We start from the raw sequence: 23376 nt of genomic DNA, 5'->3' as shown, positions 1-23376 counted from the left end.
TGTCAGGGGTATAAAACATGCAGCCGATGCCATTACATCAGTTTTTCTTGCCCCAGATGACAGGTGCCCCAACAGTGGGAAACAATTATATGATATGTTACACCTCCATCAAAAAGCAAATACACCAGAAAGCTTAAAACAAGAAGTACAGGTAGAGCCAAGAGAAGTCAGGGGGCTGGAGGGAGGGTAACTAGGACTGCAACAGTGAATACACTCGAACATCTACATTTATGGTAAGTGTACACAACTGTACTACGTTCTTCGTGTTTCACTGTTGCAGTCATTATATTTGGGTTGATTCCCAAAGCTAAGGAAGGGAGGAGGAAGTTAAAGGGCATTAGGACCAGCTATTAAGCCCTGCAAGACTGCAGTGGCAAAACCAGCTCTGGATTTATAAATAAAAAAGGGCATGTGGTAATTCTTGGTGAAGGTATGTACAGATCTCCAGGTAGCAGCTTCTAGGATGTCCCTGGTAGGGACTCCTCTGAGAAAGGCTATAGATGTAGATGCAGCCATGGTGGAATGTGATCTTATCCCCTGTGGGGTAGGTTTTCCATGATGCTTATAGCAGAAATGAATGCAATGGGATATCCATTTAGAAATGGTTTGCTTTGAAATGGCCTTCCCCTCTGCCCCCGCAGCAAAGCCAACTAGCAGCTGTTCAAATTTTCTGAAAGGCTTAGTCCTGTCCAAATAAAATCTAAATTGTCTGTGCACATCCAAGGAGTGTAGTATTCATTCTCCTTTGTTTTGTGGATTAGGCAAAAAAGTAGGCAAATGAATGGACTGATTTAAGGCCACACTAAACACCACCTTGGGCATAAAGGAAGGATTGATCATGAAGGAAACCCTGTCTGCATGGAAGATGATGAAGGGCTCCACTGCCATGAGGGCCTGTAATTCAGACACACTTCTTGCTGAAGTGATGGCTAGAAGGAAGGCTGTTTTCCAAGAAAGGAATTTCAACTCTGCAGTTGCAGCTGGTTCAAATGGAGGGAGAGTGAGCTTTTCCATTACAAAGTTAAGGTCCCAGGCTGGAGTAGGGGCTCGCCTAGGGGGGGGGTCTTAAATTTTTAGCCCCTGTGAGGAATTGCTTTAGCAGGGGGTGAGAGAAGAGGGGAGGTTCAGTATTACAATGTGCTGAAATGGCAGAGGCATGAATTTTAATTGAAGAAAAGGATAGGCCCTTGTGGAGCATTTCTGTTAAATACTGAAGAATATGAGGTAAGCTGGGCACCACTGTGCCCATCCCCTGAGTCTGGCTCCAGGAACAGTATCTTTTCCACTTTTCAGCATAGGATTTTCTAGTACTAGGCCTCCTTGCTTCCAGAATGACATCTAGCACCTGCTTACTGAGGGATGCTATTGGAGAATTGAAGGAATTAGCCAGGCTGCAAGGTTCAGGGTTTGAAGCTGAGGGTGCAGAATCTGGCCCGCCTACTGAGACAGCAGGGAAGGTGTCTGAGGTAGGTGCCATGGCTCCAGCAGTACCATACTGTGCAAGAGGGGGTACCAGTGCTGGCGAGGCCAGTCTGGTGCAATCAGTATTGTCCTTGGCTTGTCCTGTTTGATCTTTAGCAGAACCTTCGAGAGGAGAGGCAGAGGGGGAAGGCATAAACTGAGAGGCTTTCCCAGGTAAAGGACAGGGCATCCACTTTCTAAGCTTGATTGTGGGGAGTCCTTGTGCAGAATTTGTCCAATTGGTAGTTCTGAGGGGAGGCAAACAAGTCTATCTCTGGAGTCCCCCATTTGTTCCTCAAGAGGATGAATATTTTTGGTTCCTGTATCCATTCGTGTGGGTCCATGATATTTCTGCTTAGGTCGTCTGCCAGTGAATTTAGCTTGCCTGGCAGGAATTGAGCTTGTAGGTGTAATTGGTAGCTCAAGGCTGTGTTCCACAGAGCCATGGCTAGTCTGCAGAGAGGGTACAAGTGGGTTCCTCCCTGCTTGTTTATGTACCAAATAACTGCGGTGTTGTCTGTCTTTATCAAGAAATGTCCTGGAAGGATGATGTCTTTGAAGGCTGTCAGGGAATTCTGTACAGCTAACATTTCTTTTTGCTTAATATGCAAGTGCATCTGACTCGGGTTCCATTTGCCCTGAATGCACTGCCCAGCCAAGTGAGCCCCCCATGCATAGTCTGATGCGTCTGTTGTTAGGGTTTGGGCGGCAGGGGATAGAGTGAAAGGGAGCCCCTTGTTGTGGTAGCAGGCCTCTGCCCACCAAAGGAACTCTGTCTTTATACAAGGAATGATAGGAATCATTGATTCCAGGTCCTGAGAATGTTAACACCATAGGCTTTTTAGATACCATTGCAGTTTCCTCATATGCAGTCTTGCATATGAAATTAGTAGAACGCAAGAAGCCATGAACCCCAGGGCTTGCAAAATTTTCCTTACAGATAGCTGGGTCTTTGTGGCCAGTAGTTTGAAGTACATTGTCAAATACCCTTGTTTCTCTGGCAGGAGATAAGCCATCTGGGAAGTTGTGTTCAAGCTTGCTCCCAGGAATACAATCTCTTGGCAGGGTACTAGGTGAGATTTATTTTTGTTTATGGTATACCCCAGTGAGGTTAGAAGTTTCTTTATGAATGACAGATGTTTTAATAGCAAGTCCTGGCTTTCTGCCTGAATCAGACAATCGTCCAGGTATGGTTATATTTGAATATTTCTCTGCCTTCAAAATCCAATGGCTGGAGCTAGACACTTTATGAATACCCTGGGCGCAGTAGATAAGCCAAAGGGAAGTGCAGAGAACTGATAGTGCATGGAGCCTGCCCTGAAGCATACGTATTTCCTGCAAGATTCCCTTATTGGAATGTGCAGTTTAGTTTCCTTTAAGTCTAAGGTTTCCAACCAGGCATCTTTGCCTAGCATAAGAAGCAGCTGTTGAAGAGTTAGCATTTTGAATTTTGGGATTACCAAAATGGTGTTTAGAATAGAGAGGTCCAGGATAGGACGCCAGGAGCTATTTTTTCTGGGTACCAGGAAAAGTCTTGAATAAAAACCTTGTCCACTTTCTTCTGCTCTGACAGGTTGAATAGCCCTGATACTTAGAAGAGAGAGAACCTGCTGTTGAGCTTCTGCCCACTGATTTGGGGGTAGGTCTGGCCAACCGTTTGGGGTTGGTAGGGTGTGGAAGTGGAATCTGTATCCTTGGAAAACTATATTTAAAACCCATTTGTCCTGGGTAATGAATTCCCAGTTTTTTGCATGCAGGGCGAGCTTTCCTCCTAAGGGAGCAGGCAGTTGAGCAGAGCTTGGAAGGGTTAAGGTTAAGTCATTGTGACATTTTTCCGTAGGGGGGTGTCTTACTACTTCCTGCTTTGGAAGTGGGAGCCCCCACCGCTTAGGCCTTGTGTGTAGCCTGAGACTGTAACCTAGGTGGTCTGCTGTTCCTGGGTTTGGACTGAGAAGGCCTGGAAGAGACTGGAAAGGACCAATTCTTTGAAGGCCAATGCCTACTAAATCTGGGAAGCTGAACTTGCGGGGAATATTTAACAGTTTGCATAGATTTTGCTTTTTCCTCCATCTTTTTGAGGACTTCTTCTGCTTTATTGCCAAACAGGCGGTCTTGGTTTAAGGGAGCATCCGGTAATTTAGCTTTGACATGATCTGGCAAGTTTTGCTCCTTAAGCCAAGCATGTCTTCTAAGTACAGACCCAGTGACAGCAGCCCTGCAAGAAGCTTCTAAAGAGTCAAAACCACATTGCAAAGTATGTTTACCAACTTGTTCAGCAGAATGCATTAAATCCTGTAATTCTTTGTGTTTTTATCACAGTCAGGTATCAACATCATTTTCTGTTTAAGTAATCCCATAACATGCTGCTGGTACTTTAACATATGAAACTGGCAATTCAAAGCCCTAATGGCCAAAGTAGCAGAAGTGTATACCTTCTTACCCCATCTGTCCAGGGCTCTACCATCTCTATCAGAAGGGGTAGTGTTTTTGGCAGCAGTAGCCTTAATGCCCTTTGGTCCTTGGGAAATGGTGTCTGGATCCGCAATAGGATTCTTGAAGAGGAACTTATGAGAGTCAGGTACTCTGTAATACCTGTCAGGTTTTCTGGGAGCTGGAGGTAAAGTGTCTGGGAACAGGCTTGATTCCAAGAAAGCATCATCTACAATGTCCAGAACAGGAGGGATAGCTAAAGGCCTGTGTTGAGGAAGGAGTAAGAATTCCCTAAGCCTCTTTTTGGAGTCAGTGTAATCCTGGCTTTCCCAGCGGAAATGCTCCCTAAGAGTGTGCAAGGTTTCACCAAAAGAAAAATATTCTGGAGGGGAAGCAGAGGGAATGGAATCCTCTGCATCAGAATCCTCATAGGTAGATAAGGGCAAATCATGGTAATCAGAAGACACAGAAATATCAGAATCCTGATCAGAAGAATCAGAAGGAAAATCAGTTCTAGGTCTCTTAGAGGGGGAAGGCTGCATTCCCCTAATTAAAGTAATAAGGTCTTCAGCCATTCTAAGCATTTGTTTTTTAGGCATATGGGCCTGACCATGTGGTTTGGAGGTTGGTTTTCTATGCATGGGTCGAGTTTTAGGCCTGGATGGAGAAGGTGGCGTCGGTTTAAAATGCAAATCTGTAGGCCTGAATACACCCTCAGAAGCCAGTGCCTGCACAGCGGCTCTGGACCCATCCAAGGTAGAGACATCCACAGGTTCCATAGTCGAAGAAGCATCTCGTGGCATACCGGACTCCAAATGGGTCTCAGTAGAGGCCTGCGAATCTGAAGTAGCAGGTATCAGGGGCTGCGAAAGCGCCTCACTGAGTACCGGCAAACTGGCGACTAGCTTAACGGAAGTGTCGTCGGCAGTTTTGGACCTATGCGGTCTGTCTCTGTCTTTACCCTTACGTTTTTTTCAGAATGTTGGTAGTCAGATAGCTTACTGAAGCCATTTCTGGATAATTATACCGAGCACGAAAATAATTTGCTGCAAAAATAGACCAACAATGAATAGTTCAGGGGTTGAATGAGGCACAAAACCGACAGCGAGGGACGTTGTGGTCTGGGCCTAAGCAAGGAATGCAGTACAAATGAAAATCATTATGAGGTATTTGCTTTCCAAAGGTAATTGTTACCTTTTACTGACATCGGTTAAGAGCAAGAAAAAGGATCCCCAATGGGGTACTTAGATTTTTTGAAGACTTCGGTTCTGAAACTGGAAAACAAAAATTTCAGGAGTCGGCCGACCGGCACTTGTGAACTGCTTCTGCTTCGGGCACCGCGCGGCAAGAAAGACTGATGTAATGGCATCATCTGCATGTTTTATACCCCTGACGACCTGACGTCATGGAAGAAGAGACAGCATCCGAGGCAGGAATCCAAGACTTTGATATTCAGGCCGGTTGAGGGCTGCCTGCAGGCAGATAACCCAAATGTAATGACTGCAACAGTGAAACACTAAGAACATCTTCAGCTTTATAAGGACCTGCAGCACATTCATGGATGCAACAAACACATCACGTTCACCACAAGCCATTGGAATGCTAAAGTCAGAACTAGCAGTCAAAGAAGAATGGAATAATGGGCAAGTTTGGCCTTGGAGTATAAAGTGAAATGGCTCATAGGCTCACAAGATAATTCACTGGCTACAGCAAACCTTCTCTTTCAACAGCTTAAGAGGTAGCTTAATACATGAACATCACCAAATAAGCAACACTGAAATTAGACTGACTACACAATTTGCAGCCAGAGGTGGAACAGCTTTATACACTCAGCAAAATCAAGACCTGCAGCTGATCGGGTCTTGGACCATCAGCTTCTTACTGCAAAGTTTAGAATAACACAGTAGTTATGTAATATAGCGGACATATTTCAGCATGTTTTTTCTAAAGGTAGATTACGTCAGACTAACTTTTTAAATTTCTATCAAAATATACAGGAGTTAGGGATATACACCTAACTGTAGATGTAATCCATCTGGATCTGTACAAAACTTTTGACTCTGAGCCATGAGAAATTTTATCCATTTTGTATAAACTGAGTATAAATCAGTGTGTACTTAAGTGGATCGGTAGTTGATGAACTGAGAGATCCTTCAAGGTTAAAACTGAGGACATTACGTCTGATACCAGGAAGGTAACAATCTGGATTTTTCAGGGTTCAGTGCTTAGACTCGCATTGTTTAATATCTTAATGTCTGATTTTCTAATTCAAAGTTAATTTATTACTTATTATGTTTGCTGATGACACCAAATTCATTAATCAATCATTAATCCAGTAAAAGATCAAGCTACATTACAGTAGTATCTGGATACCATTTATACTTAGGCATTAAGTAAGAACATGAGGTTTAATGCAGCAAATATAAAGCATTATACTTTGGCTGCAAAAACATATGCTTTCTTTAGGCTGTAGTCCATGCTATGTTAAGTACTGACAACAAGGTTAAGGGTTTCGTATTAAGACATCTGTGGTGGCATTAGTCTTGTGTTGTATGGAATACAGCGTATATACCTCCACAGGTGTGGTGCTCAAATCTGACCTCAGGCAACTGGTGTGTGTGTGTGGTTGGTGGTATATTATGGTCATTGTATGATGTTTTGAGAGAGGAAAAGTTGGTATAATGTTTGAGGTCTTTACCTTGCAGACACAGTGTTTGATTCTGACATCTGGTTATTGGCTATGCTTGTAATAGTCTGCAGACTGACAGCCTAGTGTTTGCCTATGAGCCTATGAACCTACTGATTAATGGATAACCAATTAAGGTATGAGGAAATCTTCTACTGGCTACTAAGAAGTGCTTTGCAGTTATCAGGGGCATTTTGCACATCAGTTCAAGTCATGATGACAGTTTTATTTTTTTATAAGGCTGCTGCAAGCACTTACATAGGACACTGTTGAGTTGCCTGTATCTACAACTGTTCTCAGTTAACTAAATTAGAAAAAAAATCTGAAGTAATATACTAAACAGGTAACTGGACTTAAACATCTAATTTATAGGAATCTATTGGAACACCCTGTGCCCTGTATGGTACAGGTTAGACAGATGTCACTTTATAATTGTGTACAAATGCTTGAATGATGCTACGTTAGCCACAATTAGTATAGCAATAACATGACATAGTTACTGTATGAGGAATAATACAGTTTTTGAGACCAACTCAGTTTATAATACAAACCTGGGGAAGTGAGATTTTCATCAAATGGCTGGAAGATTATAGAATAAATTACCACTAGGAATTAGAAAATAATCTAGTCTTGATAAATTCAAAACTGATTTAGACAAATAATCTGGTGACAAGGACCATGGACCTCCTTGATAGCTGGAAAGCTCATCCATAGTCTTTGCTGAGGCCCAGAGTTTATGTCACAATGAACATTGCATTGAATTAATGAAAAGAAATGCCTCTGGGCTAACTCAATATGACATCAAAAATACTCAATATGAATACATAGTGACGGTGAAGAACAAATTTATGGGATTAGACCTGGTAGACAAAGTGCTTCAGGAAATACAGACAGATGTTTGGGATAATGTCTAGGAAGTGCCAACAAAATATTATAAACAGAAAGAAGATTAAGAAGACAAACATTTGTGGGGAATTTAGAAGTAGCAGAAGAAAGAAGGTGAGCAAAAGACAATGAAAATAAGAAATATGTGGCAAAATGAATACAGAGGTTCACAAAAAGTACAGTCGTGTGCACTTATAAATGTAGATGTTCGAGTGTATTCACTGTTGCAGTCATCACCTGTGGGTTATCCCTGCTGTGATGGCCCTCGGCCGGCCCGAATACCAGAGTCAATGTTTTTCTGCGTCAGCTGCTGTCGCCTGTAGACTGATGTCAAGTCGTCAGTGCTATAAAGCAAGGCAGCTGATGCCATTACATCAGTTTTTCTTGCTCTACCCAGTCAGAAGCCCCAGGAGATAAGGCACAGAAGACATGGTGGTTAATAACCATCCCAAGAAGCTTATGTCTCTTAAAAGAAAGAAGATATAAGGGAAAGAAGGCAGGGAAGCCCAGACTGCAACAGTGAATATACTCGAACATCTACATTTATGGTAAGTGTACACAACTGTACTATGTTCTTCATGTTTCACTGTTGCAGTAATCACCTGTGGGAAGATTCCCAAAGCTGAAGAGAGGGGTGGCAGGAGAGTGTAGAGACCTAGGCAGGGGTAAAGAGGCCCTGCAGTACTGCAGATGCAAATCCTGCCCTAGCCTTGGAGAAAAGACTTAGGTGGCAATTCTTTGTAAAGGTATGGATAGAGGTCCAGGTAGCAGCTTCTAAGATTTCTCTGGTGGGGATTCCTCTGAGGAATGTTGTGGAAATGGAAGCTGCCCTAGTGGAATGGGTGCGAACAGACTTAGGGGGAGGTTTCCCATGAAATCTGTAGCAGAAATAGATACAGTGTGATATCCATTTAGAGATAGTTTGCTTGGAGATGGGCTTCCCCTCTGCCCCTAAGGCAGAACTGACAAGAAGTTGGTCTGTTTTTCTGAAGGGTTTAGTACGGTCCCGGTAGTATCTGAGCTGCCTGTGCACATCCAGGGAGTGTAGAATTCTTTTCCCCTTGTTTTGAGGGTTGGGGAAGAAGGTAGACAGATGAATAGCATGGTTGAGAGCTACATTAGATATCACCTTGTGCATAAAGGAGGGGTTACTCCTAAGGTACACCCTGTCTGCATGGAAAATGATGAAGGGCTCAATGGCCATTAGTGCCTGCAGCTCAGAAACCCTTCTGGCTGAAGTGATGGCTAGCAAAAAGGCAGTCTTCCAGGAGAGGAATTTCTGTTCTGCTGAAGCAGCCGGTTCAAAGAGGGGTAGGGTCAGTTTTTCCAGAACAAAGTTAAGATCCCAGGCTGGTGTGGGAGGTCTTCTGGGAGGCCTGATGTTAGAAGCCCCTCTGAGGAATTGCTTAATCAAAGGGTGAGAGAACAAGGGCTGATCTGTGTTAAACTGAGCAGAAATGGCTGAAGTGTGGATCTTAACCGAAGAGAAGGAGAGGCCACTATTAAGTAATTCCTCTAGATATTCCAGGATAAGAGGGACAGCAGATTGGGAGGAACTGGCCCCTCTGGCCTGGCACCAGGAGCAGAATCTTTTCCATTTTCCTACATAAGATCTTCTGGTGCTTGGCCTTCTGGCCTCTGTGAGAATGTCCAGGACCTGCTTGCTTAGCAGGGGCCCTTCCCTTACCTTGGGAGTATCAGCCATGCTGACAGCTTGATAGTCTGCAAGTCTGGGTGCAGCATTTCCCCCACCTGCTTGAGTCAACAGGTTTGGGATCTGGGGAAGCTGCCAGGGAGGATGAGATGTGAGGCTGCGCAGCAGGTGGTACCAATGTTGCCTGGGCCAATCTGGAGCAATGAGGATGGCCTTGGGCCCCTCCTCCCTGATCTTGATGAGTACCTTGGGAACAAGAGGAAGAGGGGGAAGGCGTACACAAAAAGGGAGTTCCAAGGGAAGGTTAAGGTAGCCACCTTCCATGCTATGTGGTGATATTCCCTGGTGCAAAATTTCTTTAGCTGATGGTTGAGGTGCGATGCAGAGAGATCCACCTCTGGGTTTCCCCACACTTGAGTGACTTTGCCAAAGATTCTTCTGTGGAGCTGCCATTTAGGTTCATAGGTTCATAGGTTGGTACTAGGCTATCAGCCCTAGGGCCTATACAAGCCTAGCCATAACAATTCCCTGGCTATTTCTTCCCACATTATTTACTTTCCTGGACCCCTGTCTAGCAGGGCGACTGACGTGATCCCTGGGGTGAATTTCCTTTCTCCCATCCAAACGTCAAGGTTCCTCTTGAAGAGGTCCAAAGAGGCACTCTGCTTGACATGTATGGGCAATCTATTCCAGAGTCTGGGGAGTCTCTGGGTCAGGAACCTATCCCTCCAGCATGTTTTGTTTATTGTGATGACAAGGTTTAGATCCCTGGAGTGTGTAGCTCTGAGGGATTGGGATTTCTTTAAGTGTAGCATGTCCAACAGCTCTGGGTTTGACATGGCCTTGTATGTTAAGCATGTTAAGCATATTTGTGGGGGTCAACAATGTGTCTGCTTAAGTGGTCTGCTAGGATGTTGTTGATTCCTGGGAGGTATTGGGCTATAAGGTGCAAATCTCATGAAGGAGGCCATCAGCCAGAGGTTCATGGCAAGCCTGCACACGGGGTAAGATTGTGTCCATCCCTGTTTGTTGATGTACCACATTACTGTGGTGTTGTCTGTTTTGACAAGGAGAAACCCTGGCCTGAGATGAGGCTGTAGGATGTCAGAGCCTTCTGTACTGCAATTATTTCCTTCTGATTCATGTGCAATGGAAGGTGTTGGGCATCCCAAAGACACTGGGTGCACCTGCCCCCTAGGTGGGTGCCCCAAGTGACATCTGAAGCATCGGTGGTGAGGGTCTGGCCTGTGGGGTGGTGGATGAAAGGGAGACCCTGGTTCGTGGCACATTCCTCTGCCCACCAGAGCAACTCTGCCCTTATACAGGGGATTAGAGGGAGAGAGGTCTCCTGAGGTTGAGAATGTTGGCACCAAAGGTTCCTTGGGTACCACTGAAGTTTCCTCATGTGCAATCTGGCCAGAGGAATCAGAAGGATGCAAGAAGTCATGTATCCCAAGGCTTTTAAGAACTTCCTTGCTGTGAGGTGACTTTGGGATGCCATTTGGGTAAAGCAGAGAGGCAGGAAGCTCTGCTTCTCTGGGGTAGGAAGGCCATTTGGGATGCTGTGTCCAGCAGAGCTCACAGGAAGATGATACCCCTGGAGGGAGTCTGCTTTGATTTCCTCTCATTGACGGTGAATCCCAAAGAAGTGAGAAGGGTTTTGATGAAGAGTAGGTCAGGCAGGAGCTTTTCTTTGCCTTCTGCCTGGATGAGGCAGTCATCCAGATAGGGATAAATCTGAATGTTTTTCTGTCTGCAGAATGCTATGGCCAGGGATATACATTTGGTGAAAATCCTGCAAGCAGTAGATAAGCCAAAGGGTAGAGCAGAGAACTAAAAGTACTGTGAGCCTGCTCTAAAATGCAGGACTTTTCTGCAGGACTCCCTTATGGGGATATGGAGTTATGCATCTTTTAGGTCCAGGGTCACTAACCAGGCATTTTTTGTCAGCATAGGCAGCAGCTGCAGCAAAGTTAGCATTCTGAATTTGGAGACCACCACAGAGGTGTTCAGAATGGATAGATCCAGGATGGGGCACAAGTGCCCTCCTTTCTGGGAACAAGGAATAGCCTCGAATAAAAGCCTTTGCCTGTTTGATCTGCAAGAACAAGTTCTACTGCCACCTGGGCCATGAGAGTATGAAACTTGTTTTAATGCCTCTGCCCACTGACTTTTTAGGTAAGTCTGGGTACCCTCTGGGAATTGGGAGTTCGTTGAAAGTGAATTTGTATACCTGAAAAATTATCTTTAAGACCCATTGGTCCTTGGTTACAGACAGCCAATTTTCTTTGCAGAGGGACAGCCTTCCTCCGAGCTTTTGGGTGAAGGGAGGGCAAATGAGGGGTAGGGAATCATTGAGAGTTTTTGCCATAGAGGGATGGCTTAGAACTCCCTGCCTTAGAGGAGGATGTGGTCCACTGTTTGGTCCTCTGTTGTCCCTGCTGTAGGGACCTGGGTGGCCTGTCCCTGCAGGGCTTAGCTTGCCCCTGTCTGCTGGGAGCAGGAAAGGACCAGTGCTTAGAGGGAAAGTTCCTGCTGAATCTAGGAGGTCTTTTACTGTTTGCATAGATTTTGCTTTGTCTTCCATTTTTTTCAGCACCTCCTCTGCTTTTTCCCCAAACAAGTGGCCTTTGTCAAAAGGTGCATCAATTAACTTTGACTTGACATGATCAGGTAGAGGTTGTTCCTTCAACCATGCATGTCCGAATGACAGATCCGGACACTGCTGCTCTGCTGTAGGCTTCTAGTGCATCATATCAGCAGTGTAAAGAATGCCTAGCCACTTGACAAGTGGAGTGAAGTAAATCTGCTAACTCCTTAGAATTGGCACAATCAGGAAAAGTAGAAATATTTTGCTTTAATAGTTCCAAAGTATGCTGTTGATATTTTAACATACAGAACTGACAGCTGAGAGCTCTGATGGCTAAGGTTCCAGAGGTGTATACTTTTTTACCCCATCTGTCCAAAGCTCTGGCCTCTTTATCAGAAGGAGTAGGGTTCTTTGCAGAACTAGCCCTGGTTCCTTTGGGGCCCTGTGTAATGACCTATGCGTCTGCAGCAGGATTTCTGCACAGGTATTTGTGAGTGTCTGGTACTCTGTAATACCTGTCAGGCTTACTGGGAAGCAGGAGAAAGGGCATCCAGGGCTAAACTGGACTCAAGGAAAACATCATCCACCACATCTAAAATGGGGGATGGCAGGAAGTCTTTGCAGAGGAAGGTCTAGAAATTCTCTTAGCCTTTTCAGGGACTGAGGGAAATCCTGAGATTCCCATTGGAAATTCTCCCTGAGGGTATGGAGGGTTTCCCCAAAGGAGAAATCTTCTGGTGGGGAAGCAGAAGGAATGGATTCCTCTGTATCTGAATCCTCATAAGCAGCAAAAGGTTGTTGATCCTCTTCCAAGTCTGAATAATCTGATTCCTTAGAATGCTGCTCTGTCAATAATTCAGGAGAGGGGAGTCTTTTCCTTTTAGAAGAAGAGGGTTGACTGCCCCTGATAAGGGAAATAACATCTTCTGCCATCTTAAGCATCTGGGCCTGGGGTGGAGGGGCAGGAGGAAGATGGTGACTAGAGGAAGATTTCCTAGGGGTGGCCTGGCTTCTAGGCCTAAGAGAAGTCATCAGTCTGAGATTAGCGGTAGTCGGGTGAGAAGACGGCGGTTTCTGACTGGAATCCGTAGTGCAAAAGACATCCTCGGAAGCCGGTACCTGCTTAGTGGCTCCGGACCCAACCAAAGCAGGGACAGTCAAAGGCTCTGAAGACAAAGAAGATTTCTGCGGCATACCAGACTCTGAAAGGCTCTCGGTAGAGGCCTGCATGGCAATTGCTTCGGGCATTAGGGGCTGCAAAAGCGCCTCACTGAATTCCAGAATACTGACGACCTGTTTAGCGGAGAAGTCATTGAAAAGCTTGGCCGTGTGAGGTCTGTCTCTATTCTTATCCTTATGCTTTTTCGGAGGTTCTGCTGTTGGATGGCTAACCGACACCATATGAGAAGATGGAGGACGAAAATAGTTATCTACAAAAAGAGCTCTCTGACGAATAGTTCTCGCATTAAAGAGGGCACAGAACTGACAGCGGGCTACGTCGTGGTCTGGGCCTAAACAAGTGACACAGTAAGAACAGAAGTCTCGGTGTGGGATTTGCTTTCCACAGGCGAGACAACTATTAACTTTTTCGGACATCGTTTAGTGCAAGAAAAAGAGATCCCCAACAGGGTACTTAGCTTTAGAAGTTTTCAGCTGTGATCTAAACTCTGGTAGCGACCAACTTGCGAACTGCTTCTGCTATGGGCTCCACGGCAAGAAAGACTGATGTAATGGCATTAACTGCCTTGCTTTATAGCACTGACGACCTGACATCAGTCTATAGGCGACAGCAGCTGATGCAGAAAAACACTGACTGGTATTCGGACCGGCCGAGGGCTACCACAGAAGGAATAACCCACAGGTGATGACTGCAACAGTGAAACACGAAGAACATCAGCAAGAAAACACAAGGAGACAAGTTTAAATGAGTAATGGAAAGAAATGGAAAAAGATAATAGAATCAGAACAGCAAGAGATCTCTTCGAAAAGACTGGCAATTTTAAGGTAAATTTCCAGATAAGAATGAGCATGTCAGAAGACAAAGATGAGAGGGACCCAGCAAAAGATTTTAAGAAGAGGTGGTATAAATATACAGAAATGTTTAAGAAAGATCCAGCATCACTGATATATACGATAATATGTTATCTGATCCAGAGGTAAAGATCCTGGAGAGTGAAGTTAAATGTGCCTTACAAAACTTTTTAACAATAAGGTGGAAGAAAGTGATGGAATTCCAGCTGAATTGTTTAAAAAAACTGCATAATGATGCTTCTATACATGTCCACAATTTGCCATAAAATTTGGAAAACAACAGTGGCCAATGAAGTGAAAAAGGTCAAATTATACCCCAATTTCAAAATAAAAAGAAAAATAGCAATTCTGAATGTCCATGACTTTTTCTTTTACTTTTAAGTCTATTTATAGACAATTTCAGGCTAATAAAGCCAAACCCTCTAGCTGTGGACATGCATGTTTCTGCCTTCTTATGGCATCATCAGCACAGTCATGGACATTCAGAATTGCCATTTAGCTGAAACACTTGACATCCTTAAAGGGTAATTTGCATATATCCCATGTTGCCTCTGATACAATAGGTTTAAGGTATCACACAGTGGAAAGTCAAGCTTTGCTAAATTCTTCTTTTTGTGTTTTTAGCCAGTTGGTTTTCCTGTGTCACCTTTTTACTCATTGTTCCAATTTCAAAATAAGGCAATGCTGGAGTACAAATTGCACTTGTTATATGTACTGGCAAGGTAATATTCAAGATCATGCAAGCCAAACTGCAGCAAATATATGGATCAGAACTGCCAGATGTATGAGCTAGTTTGTGAAGAGAGAAAGTCTTCACAGGTCAGCTTGCCAACATCCACTGAATAACAAAGAAAACAAGGAAGCTCCAGAAAAAAAATGTTACTTCTACTTTACAAATTACTCAAACATTTTACTGTGTGGACCATAACAAACTGGAGCAGTTTTTTTAAGAAACTAGGATACCTGGTTACTTTAGCAGCTTCCTAAGGAATCTGTATAAATATCTATAAGTAACAGAACTGAAGACTGAATGACTGGTTCAAGAGCAGAAAAGGAGAGTGGCAAGACTGTCACTCTACGTATATAATATCATACCAAATGGTAGGTTACATGAATGAGATACTGGAACTGGAGTAAAACTTCGTAGAAATAAAAAATTAACAACCTCAGACAGCAAATGACACTATTCTGACGTAAGATATGAGCAGCCTGTTGACAAATTTGAAAGAAAACATAGAAGCTGGTTTGCTGTTCATTATCAACATACTAAGATTGTCATATAGCCCCCGTTAAATTCTTTGCAAATAGATGGACAGGAAATGGAAACAGTGATAGATTTTATTTTCTTGCCTCAAGGGTCTCTGCAGATGGAAGTTGAAGATATGAAATTAAAAGACATTTGATTATCGAGAAGAAAGCTACAGCAAATTTGGATAGGATATTAAAAAGCAAAGATAGCCCCAATGCCCACAAGCATCCAAACAGTCAAAACTATGATTTTCGTTGGTAATATCATGGGTGTGTGACTTGGGCTAAAAACTTAGCTTACATGCCAGAAAATGTATGGTATTGATATGTGGTGTTAGAGAAAATCGAATCAGTCAGTACTTAAGGAAAAAAACCCAGAGTGATCACTGGAAAGTCTGATAATAAAAGGAAGATTCAAATACTTTACGTAATGCAAAGACGGGATTCACTGCAGAAGTCAGTGATGCAGGGAAAGACCAAATGCAAATGAAGACAAGGACAGCAGAGGAATGGATAGCCAGCGTTGCAGAAATAATGAATACATATCTGAAAGATTTTATGGAGGTATTTTTTGACATACAGGCTTGGTATGCTGAAACTTCTTGGAAGTCATTAAGAGCTGGAGTCAACTTAATTACAACAACAAGGTTGCAAAGGAGTCTGTTTGTATCTGCAAAATTATGCTGTTATACATGTTCATAATTTGACATCACAAATGACAGTGGCCATGACAGTGGAAAGGCTCAATTTACACTCCAATTTCAAAAAAGGCGCCTTTTAGCTGACCCACCATTGTTTGAGTTTTTATCAGTGCATGTAATGTGATAAGCCAAAAATTGCATGCATGTGTGTTTGTGTGTGTGTGTGTGTGTGTGTGTGTGTGTGTGTGTGTGTGTGTGTGTCTGTGTGAATGTATCTGTCTATATATAGACAGATATAGATAGACATAGATACATCTATACATTAAATGTATCTAGCTATATATATATATATATATATATATATATATATATATATATATATATACACAGACATGTATATGTATAAATACATATATACATGTCTGTATATGTATATATATATATATATATATATATATATATATCTATATATATATATATATATATATATATATACATACATACATACATACATACACACACCCACCATCTGGTCAACAAAATAGGGACGACTAAGGAGACTATACAATTCTCAAAGGTTGGGGAATATCTGCAGTCTCAGAGTTTGTACATGTAATTAGCATGGGCTGTGGGGATGCAGGCAGGCTTACCCCCTTTTGCAAAAAGCATTTATTTTCCTTTTTTTCTTTGACATGCACTGAGGTTATTGCTTGGCACAAGTGTAGCAGCATTTCAACATTTTGTGGTTGATGTTGACATTTGTGTCATTCGGTCTTTTTCAGTAGACCTATATATATATATATATATACGGTGCCATGTATTTAGTCAGAATACAGATGGTCGATTTTAACTTTGCTCTGCATTACATTGAACTTAACTTGGTCAATGCATGTAAAATAAAGTAAAAATGGATTATCTCAATGATTCTTTAGATGTGCTTTGATATGTAAATATGTGCATTTTCTGAAAATACATGTGCATGTGTGTGGGTGATGTGTGCACTTGCTGAGTTGATAGGAGTTTTTCCTTGTTCCCCACTGTTGTGCAATCTTGGTGTTAGTATATTTAATTATTGTGGGGTGGGGAATTCCTGTTTTTTGAAAATTTTCTGTTTCTATGTGTTTACATTAAGTTGGTTTGATATTAAATATCAACTTAATGAAATTTGACATTTCAATATAGATTCTATATGTAGAATGGCTTCCTATCATTGCACCAACCAAACAAATGATAATCCTCTAAAAGATCAACCTCAAAAGGTCAAAATGCAAAAACAGAAAAAAAACAAAAAAAAAAAACATTGAAAATATTTATGGATGGGGGCAAGTTTCCTTGCACTCCCATGTTGGTGGCTGTGACTCACATCCCCCTTTGTTAATTATATATATATACCACAAACCATATGCAGAACTTACCAAAGCCAGCAATGTCTAGCACCCCAATGAAAAAGCTGGAGCTTTCAAAGGGAAAGCACTGGTTTACTCTATTCACCACATGATCAAAGAGACGACTGTAGACAGCTTTTGCCAGAGCATCACGAGCATTGTTTGCTTGCTCCACCTTCAAAGGCACCCTAGGGAAAAAGTACAAAGCAAGTGTTTCAATCTTTAATTCTTTAGATGTGCTTTAAATCAGATCTTAAGTATAAACCTTAATAAGCGCCTGCCGAATATAATCTTATAATTGCTTTTCATTTTCTTGCTCCATACGTCTTTGCATCTCCCTTTGTAAGCATCTTGAAATACATTTCTGATGGCACATTGCTCCCTCCTGAATCCTTCTTCCGACAATGTCATAAAAGCAAATTTGCCATAAGGAACAAAGGTACATCATATTCTAGTCCTTGATCAATGAACTATGCAAAATTATGAAAGACAGACATCTACGCAAACCCAAGACTTACAGTGAGCTTTGACAGCGATTTACTGATGTGGATTCAACTGTTCGACATCAATGAAAACTGGAATCGCTAAAGTCACTGTAGAAAGTACAGTAGTGTAAATACTTACCATAACAGCACATGTCCTACTGATCGTTACTGCAGTATTCATAATGAATGGGTTATCACCACTGACAACAGGCTGGGGTACCAAAGCTTCAGCTTCCCGGGATCATATCTTCAATGTCTGACATCAACTCGTAAACGTACGGGTATACAGTTGGACTTATGAATGTAATTCCTCAAACTATCTCCAAGACAGCAGACTGAAGACTCATGAGAGTGAGGGAAAGGCCAGCTACGAAGGGAGAAGCAAGAAGTGGTATGCAGATCACTTTTGTTCTAAGATGTTATCTACAGAAAAGGGACAGAGGGAGGAGAAATAGGAGCTGTGATATTATGGAATAAGAATGGAGAGGGGCAGAAGTGTGAGAAGTAATACTGCAACAGTGATCAGTACGACATCTACTGTTGTGGTAAGTTCTTACACAAGTGTACTATGTTCTCACTGAGATATTACTGCAGTATTCATAACAAATGGGTGATTCTTAGAGCTGAAGGGGATATAAGGATGGCTGGTTAATGAGTTTCAGGACTGTCCAAGAGGCCCCCTACTGCCCTGTTAAAATGAGCTTGAGGGCATGATGGCAATGACTAACCATGTAGAGAATAACAGCAGGAGAGCATCCATCCTACAACAGTTTTTTTAGAAGCTGGTTGGCCCAATTTTGAGTGCATAAAGGAATCAAATAGTCAGATCTTCTAATAGATTTGCTTTTTTCCAGACAGAATCTTAACTGTCTGTGAATGTCTAGAGAGTGTAGCAATACCCCACCTCCCACTCCCATTCTGTGGGTTGGGAAAGAAGGTATGCAGCTGTATAGCATGGTTAAGTTACAGTTCATTCACTATGTTAGGCATGAATGAAAGGTTAGCTCTCAAGGTCATACTGTTAAAAAATAAGAAAAGGCAGGATGTCCATGACAGCCTGAAGCTCTGAGACTCTCATAGCTGAAGTAAGGCCAAGAAGTAGAATAGTTTTCCAGCTGCAGAATTTGAGGTTTGCTGAGAGTGCTGGTCCAAAAGGAGGCAAAGTTTTCTAGCACAAAGTTGAGATCCCACGGAGGAATTATGGACTTCCTTGGTTGTCTAAGATGCAACATCCATTAAAGGAATAACCTGACCTCAGGTCTGGACATAAGAGGAGGCCTGAGGAGTAGATGCATACAGATGGATGACAGGTGGGTTTTGATGGAAAGGTAGGCCAGACCTCTGTATGCATGAGCTCACACAGATATTTTAGTATAGAAGGTACCTGGGATTTATTGGGGTCCTGTCCATTTCTGTGGCACCAAAAGAAAAATCTCTTCCATTTAGCTATGTAAGACGTTTGAATGATGGGTCTCCTGGCTTCTTGGAGAACCTTAATTATGTCCTCTGAAAAGAGGTTCCTGTAAGGAATTAAAACCCTGTCGTCCAAGTTTCAGGGATGACAGGTTGGGGTGCAGCCCTTCTTCTGCATGATGACATCAGCTTGTACTAGCACTTTGTGAAAGCTGTCCCTGATGAGGTGAAAGAAAAGAGGAAACCAATGTTCTCTTGGCCAGAAGGGGATCAGTAGCAGGAGGTTCGCTTTTTCTTTTTGGGCCCTAAGAATACCCATTTGGATGAGAGCTAGAGGAGGAAAGGTGTAGATGAATCTCCATGTCCAATGAAAGCTGAAAGCATTTCTTCACCATGCTGAGGGACAAGGACCCTCAGTACAAAAACAGGGGAGTTGTTGGTTTGTCCTTGAAGCAAAAAGGTCTATCTTAAGTGTCCAGCAATAGTAGAGGATGTCCAGGAAGACCTGTCCATTGAGGGTCTATTCATCAGGTTCCCCCAAGGTCCTGCTTAGTGCATCAGCCAACACACTGTCCTGTGATGGAATGCATGTGGCAACTAAAGACATTTTTTTCTGGGTGGCAATCTCCCAGGCAATCTGTGATAATCTGTGCAGTTGGTAAGATCTGGTTCATCCTTGTTTGTTTATGTACCCCATGACCATCGTGTTATCTAAACACTCCTAGGTGACTTGGCCTCCAGACATGGGAAAAGACTTAAACAGCTTGGATGAGGGCCCTCATCTCCTTCATGTTGATGAATTCCTTTAGTAGTTTTGGTTGCTATCTGCTCTGAACCCATTGTGTCAATGTCCAGGCGGCCGATGCCTCATCCAAGACATCTGTTTGCATTTCCTGAACTGGAAGTAGTGGGTGTGAATTGAAGTTCTAGGTTAAGCATCATCTGGACCCTCCACCATGAGAACTCCCTCCTAAGACAAGATAATATCGAGATTATGGTGTCTGGAGGGTGAGAGTGCTGGGGCCAAACTTTTTTCAGGTACCATTGGATTTTCGTCATTTGCAGTCTGGCTAGAAGGAACACTGGAATAGTTGCTGCCAAGGAACCTAAGGCCCCTAGTATTTCTCATGCAGACCATTGGCTGCAAGAGGTCAGGTTGTGAAAATAATCTGCAAGACTCTGAACTTTTTCCTGTATCTTTATGATGCCCAGTCTGCAGACCAGGAAAACTAAGTTCTGAGTTGGTTTCAGGGAGGACTTCTTGTAGTTGATGGTGAACTCCAACAGTGACCTAAGGTTGAACATTAGATGGAGGTACTGAACGAGTATGTGATGATAGGAAACGTACATTAATAAATGGTCTAAGAAGGGAAAAATCTGGATTCCATGTGTCTGACAGATGGCAATTACTGGTGCCAGACACTTTGTGAAAACTCTTGGGGCTGTGGAAAGTCCAAAAGGCAAAGTACTAAACTGAAAATGAGAAGACTTAGCAGAAAACAAGAGGAATCTTCTGCAAGGGAGGTGAATTGGAATATGGAGGTAGGCATCTTGCAGATATAGAGATATTAGAAAAGCCTGAGGCAGACTGAACAGAAGCAGGGGATATAGGGAAAACATTTAGAAAGTTGGCATTTCGGAAAAGTGTTTAGCAGAGAGAGATCTAGTATGGATCTCCATTGTCCTTTTTTATTGGTACTAGGAAAACTCAGGAGTAAAAGCCTTTGCCCAAAAATTCCAGGGGTACTGCTTCTATTATGCCTTGTGCCTGCAACTCCCATAGGACAGGTTGAAATAGGTGCTTCTAGTTGTTGGGGGGGGGTTGCATGCCCTTTAGAGGAGGGATTTCCAACCAGAACATGGCATATCCCTTTTGTATAATCAAAAGCACTCATTGGTCTGTGGTAATCCTTTCCCAGGTGGAGATTGACTGGGTGAGCTTTTCTGAAAGTGCAAAGGCCTGTGTTTGGGGATGGGAAGTTGTAAGACTTTGCAGATACTCACAGAGACTTGTCTTCATAGGGATGCCTCCCAGAAGCAGAATCTCTCTGTGGTCTCCCTGGAAATCTCTTTCTGGGGGCCTTCTTGTGCTTTAGCTGTGGCTAGGATCTCTTTTAACAAAACAGGTGGGTTTTGATGGGTAATTTCTTTGGTACCTGGCACAGAGGTTAACAGAAGCTGTCAGCAGTCCTTCATGGTTTTTCCCTGTTCTTGAATGGTTTTGAAATGCTGGGCTGCCTGAGGTTCAAACAGGAGTTTTTTGTCCAAAGGAAATCAATAATTTTAGCTTTTAAGTCCTTATGTATGTGTTGATTGTGCAACCATGCATACCTGCGGAGGACACAACCAGTGGCAGCTGCTCTGGACAAGGCCTTTACAGCATCATAACACATTTAATGCTATGTCTGGCTACTTATTTAGCCTGATTAAATAAAGACAACATTTGCTGTTTAGAATTAGTCCCTTTTGAATCCACTGACTTGTTTAAGGAACTGAGGATGGATAACAAATACTTGGTCATTTGGGTTTGGTAATTTATAGCCCTGAATGCCAAAGTTGAGGAGGTATAAACCTTTTTACTCCACCCGTCCACAACCCTACTAACCTTGCCTAAGGGGAGGACATTGACATTAGGTACTAGCTTACAAGCCTTAGCAGAAGAGAGAAAGATAGAGCAGATGGGTCAGAGACAGAATTTTTAAACAAGAATTTAAGATCATCAGGGAGTTTATATAATCTGTATGGCCTTTTAGGGGCAGGAGGCTGTGAAAGAGGGGTAGCAGAATTGGCTTGAAAGGCATCCAAAAAGGCCTCAAGAACAGGTGGATCTGAGGAAGGGGTGGGAGTGCCCATTTCCAAGAAGTTGTAGTACCTTTTCTGAACCTCTGTAATCTGTCTCAGCTCCCACTCAAAACATTTCATTATCTTTAATACTGTCTCTCCAAATGAAGTTTCTTCCACAAAACAGTCAGGAAAAAGACAATCTTTATCCTCTAAATGAAGTTGGTCATGGAGTTGACTTGAGATGAATACACCATGGAATGATCTGAATCAGAAGGCTCCTCATCTTCAGAAGGAGATGAATCTACAGCAACTTTTTGAAGGGTGGTGGTGGGGAGCTAGGATAAAAGGATGGTGGTTTCAGGGCCATAATAGCCTTATACAGGCCTTGAGAAAAGTCTATACATTCTTTCTCCCTAGAAGTAAATGGAGGAGGGGGAAAAGTTACATGTATAGTCTTTTTGCATTTCTTTTAAGGCATGACGTGCGCCTGAACCAAATATGGTGGTTCAGATCCCTAATGTACCTCAACAAGTTTACCTGGGTTCTCCTCAACTAGCATCTGGAGAATGCCTTTGGGGCCTAGGAGATAACGATATGTGACTCAGCTTTATCCATGGGTTCCTCAGTCGATAGACTCAGACTCCACACCGGCCTCAATTGGGTCTCAGTACCGGGTATATTAGAAGGAATCAGACATACTGTGGGTTCTGAAACCTCAGCATGTACATAGGAATAAGAAGAGCTGAGTTTTTAGCCTAGGCTTTTTAAGCTTCTTCTTAAGCAGCAATGATACATCTGGGGAAGTTGAATCTACCATCTTGGAGTGGGGCAAGCATTTAAGACATTGCGTTTCCAGAAAGGTACTGAGTGAGGACCCAGGAAGTCTGGCTCATAGATAGGCTCAGGAAGTTAGAAATGGGGAGTCCACCGCTACAAGGAGACCAGTTACAAGTGGAGTCCCTCAGGGATTGGTCCTGGGACTGCTCCTTTGTGTCATTTACTTATCTGAAGTCAAGGGCCTCTAGCTGACTAAATTTGCAGATGACTGCAAATTAGGAGCAGTCAGATAATCCTCCACTGAAACTAATGTTCTTCAGGAAGGGCTGGCACAGACAAATAACTTGTGTCATAGCCATTGACTAAAACTAAATGCCAAGAAATGCATAACAGTATCCTTTGGGAATTCATCTATCCCTGGAACTGTCATATTGACAACACACCCCTAACAGTTGACCCAGTAGTCAGGAACTTGGGGGCACACATAAACAGTGATCTAGCCTTTGACCATCATGTGTCTACAGTAGTGAGGAAATCATTCTATATTGTGCCACATATAAACAAAGGTATGGTACCTAGGTCCAACAAGGAGGTCATTGTTCTAATGTATTCAGCATCTATTGACCTATAATTCAGTGCAATTTTCATATGATATATGCCTAACCATGCACATCCAACAATTGGAACATCCGCAGAATCTTCTCACTGAGGGAATACAGGGCATAAGTAACATGTCCTATGCAGACCACCTCAAAGCCCTATTCCTGTATTCTGTCTCCTTCAGGATGTTAAGGGGAGATATATGTATGGCATACAAGGCATTGCCAGACCCCACTCTGATGGAACCTCCTGCATATCCACAAAACAAACACTGTCTGAATTATCCATCTTAAAGACTTAAACCTT

The 23376-nt window shown here is 42.9% G+C and overlaps 1 protein-coding gene across 1 annotated transcript in view; it reads right to left on the bottom strand.

The window, feature by feature from the left end:
• Positions 1 to 23376, bottom strand: part of MYO6 (myosin VI) — a 692995-nt gene that overhangs the window by 402666 nt on the left and 266953 nt on the right. The window contains exon 8 of the mRNA XM_044077058.1: positions 17042 to 17199. Coding sequence (XP_043932993.1) covers positions 17042 to 17199 — 158 coding nt within the window. The remainder of the gene's footprint in view (positions 1 to 17041; positions 17200 to 23376) is intronic.

Source organism: Protopterus annectens, chromosome 1.part0 (genome assembly GCF_019279795.1).
Source record: "Protopterus annectens isolate FY-2018-M chromosome 1.part0, PAN1.0, whole genome shotgun sequence".
Lineage (NCBI taxonomy): Eukaryota > Metazoa > Chordata > Ceratodontiformes > Protopteridae > Protopterus > Protopterus annectens.
The sequence above is the reverse complement of the archived record's forward strand: the minus strand, read 5'-3'. Positions and strand labels throughout refer to the sequence as shown.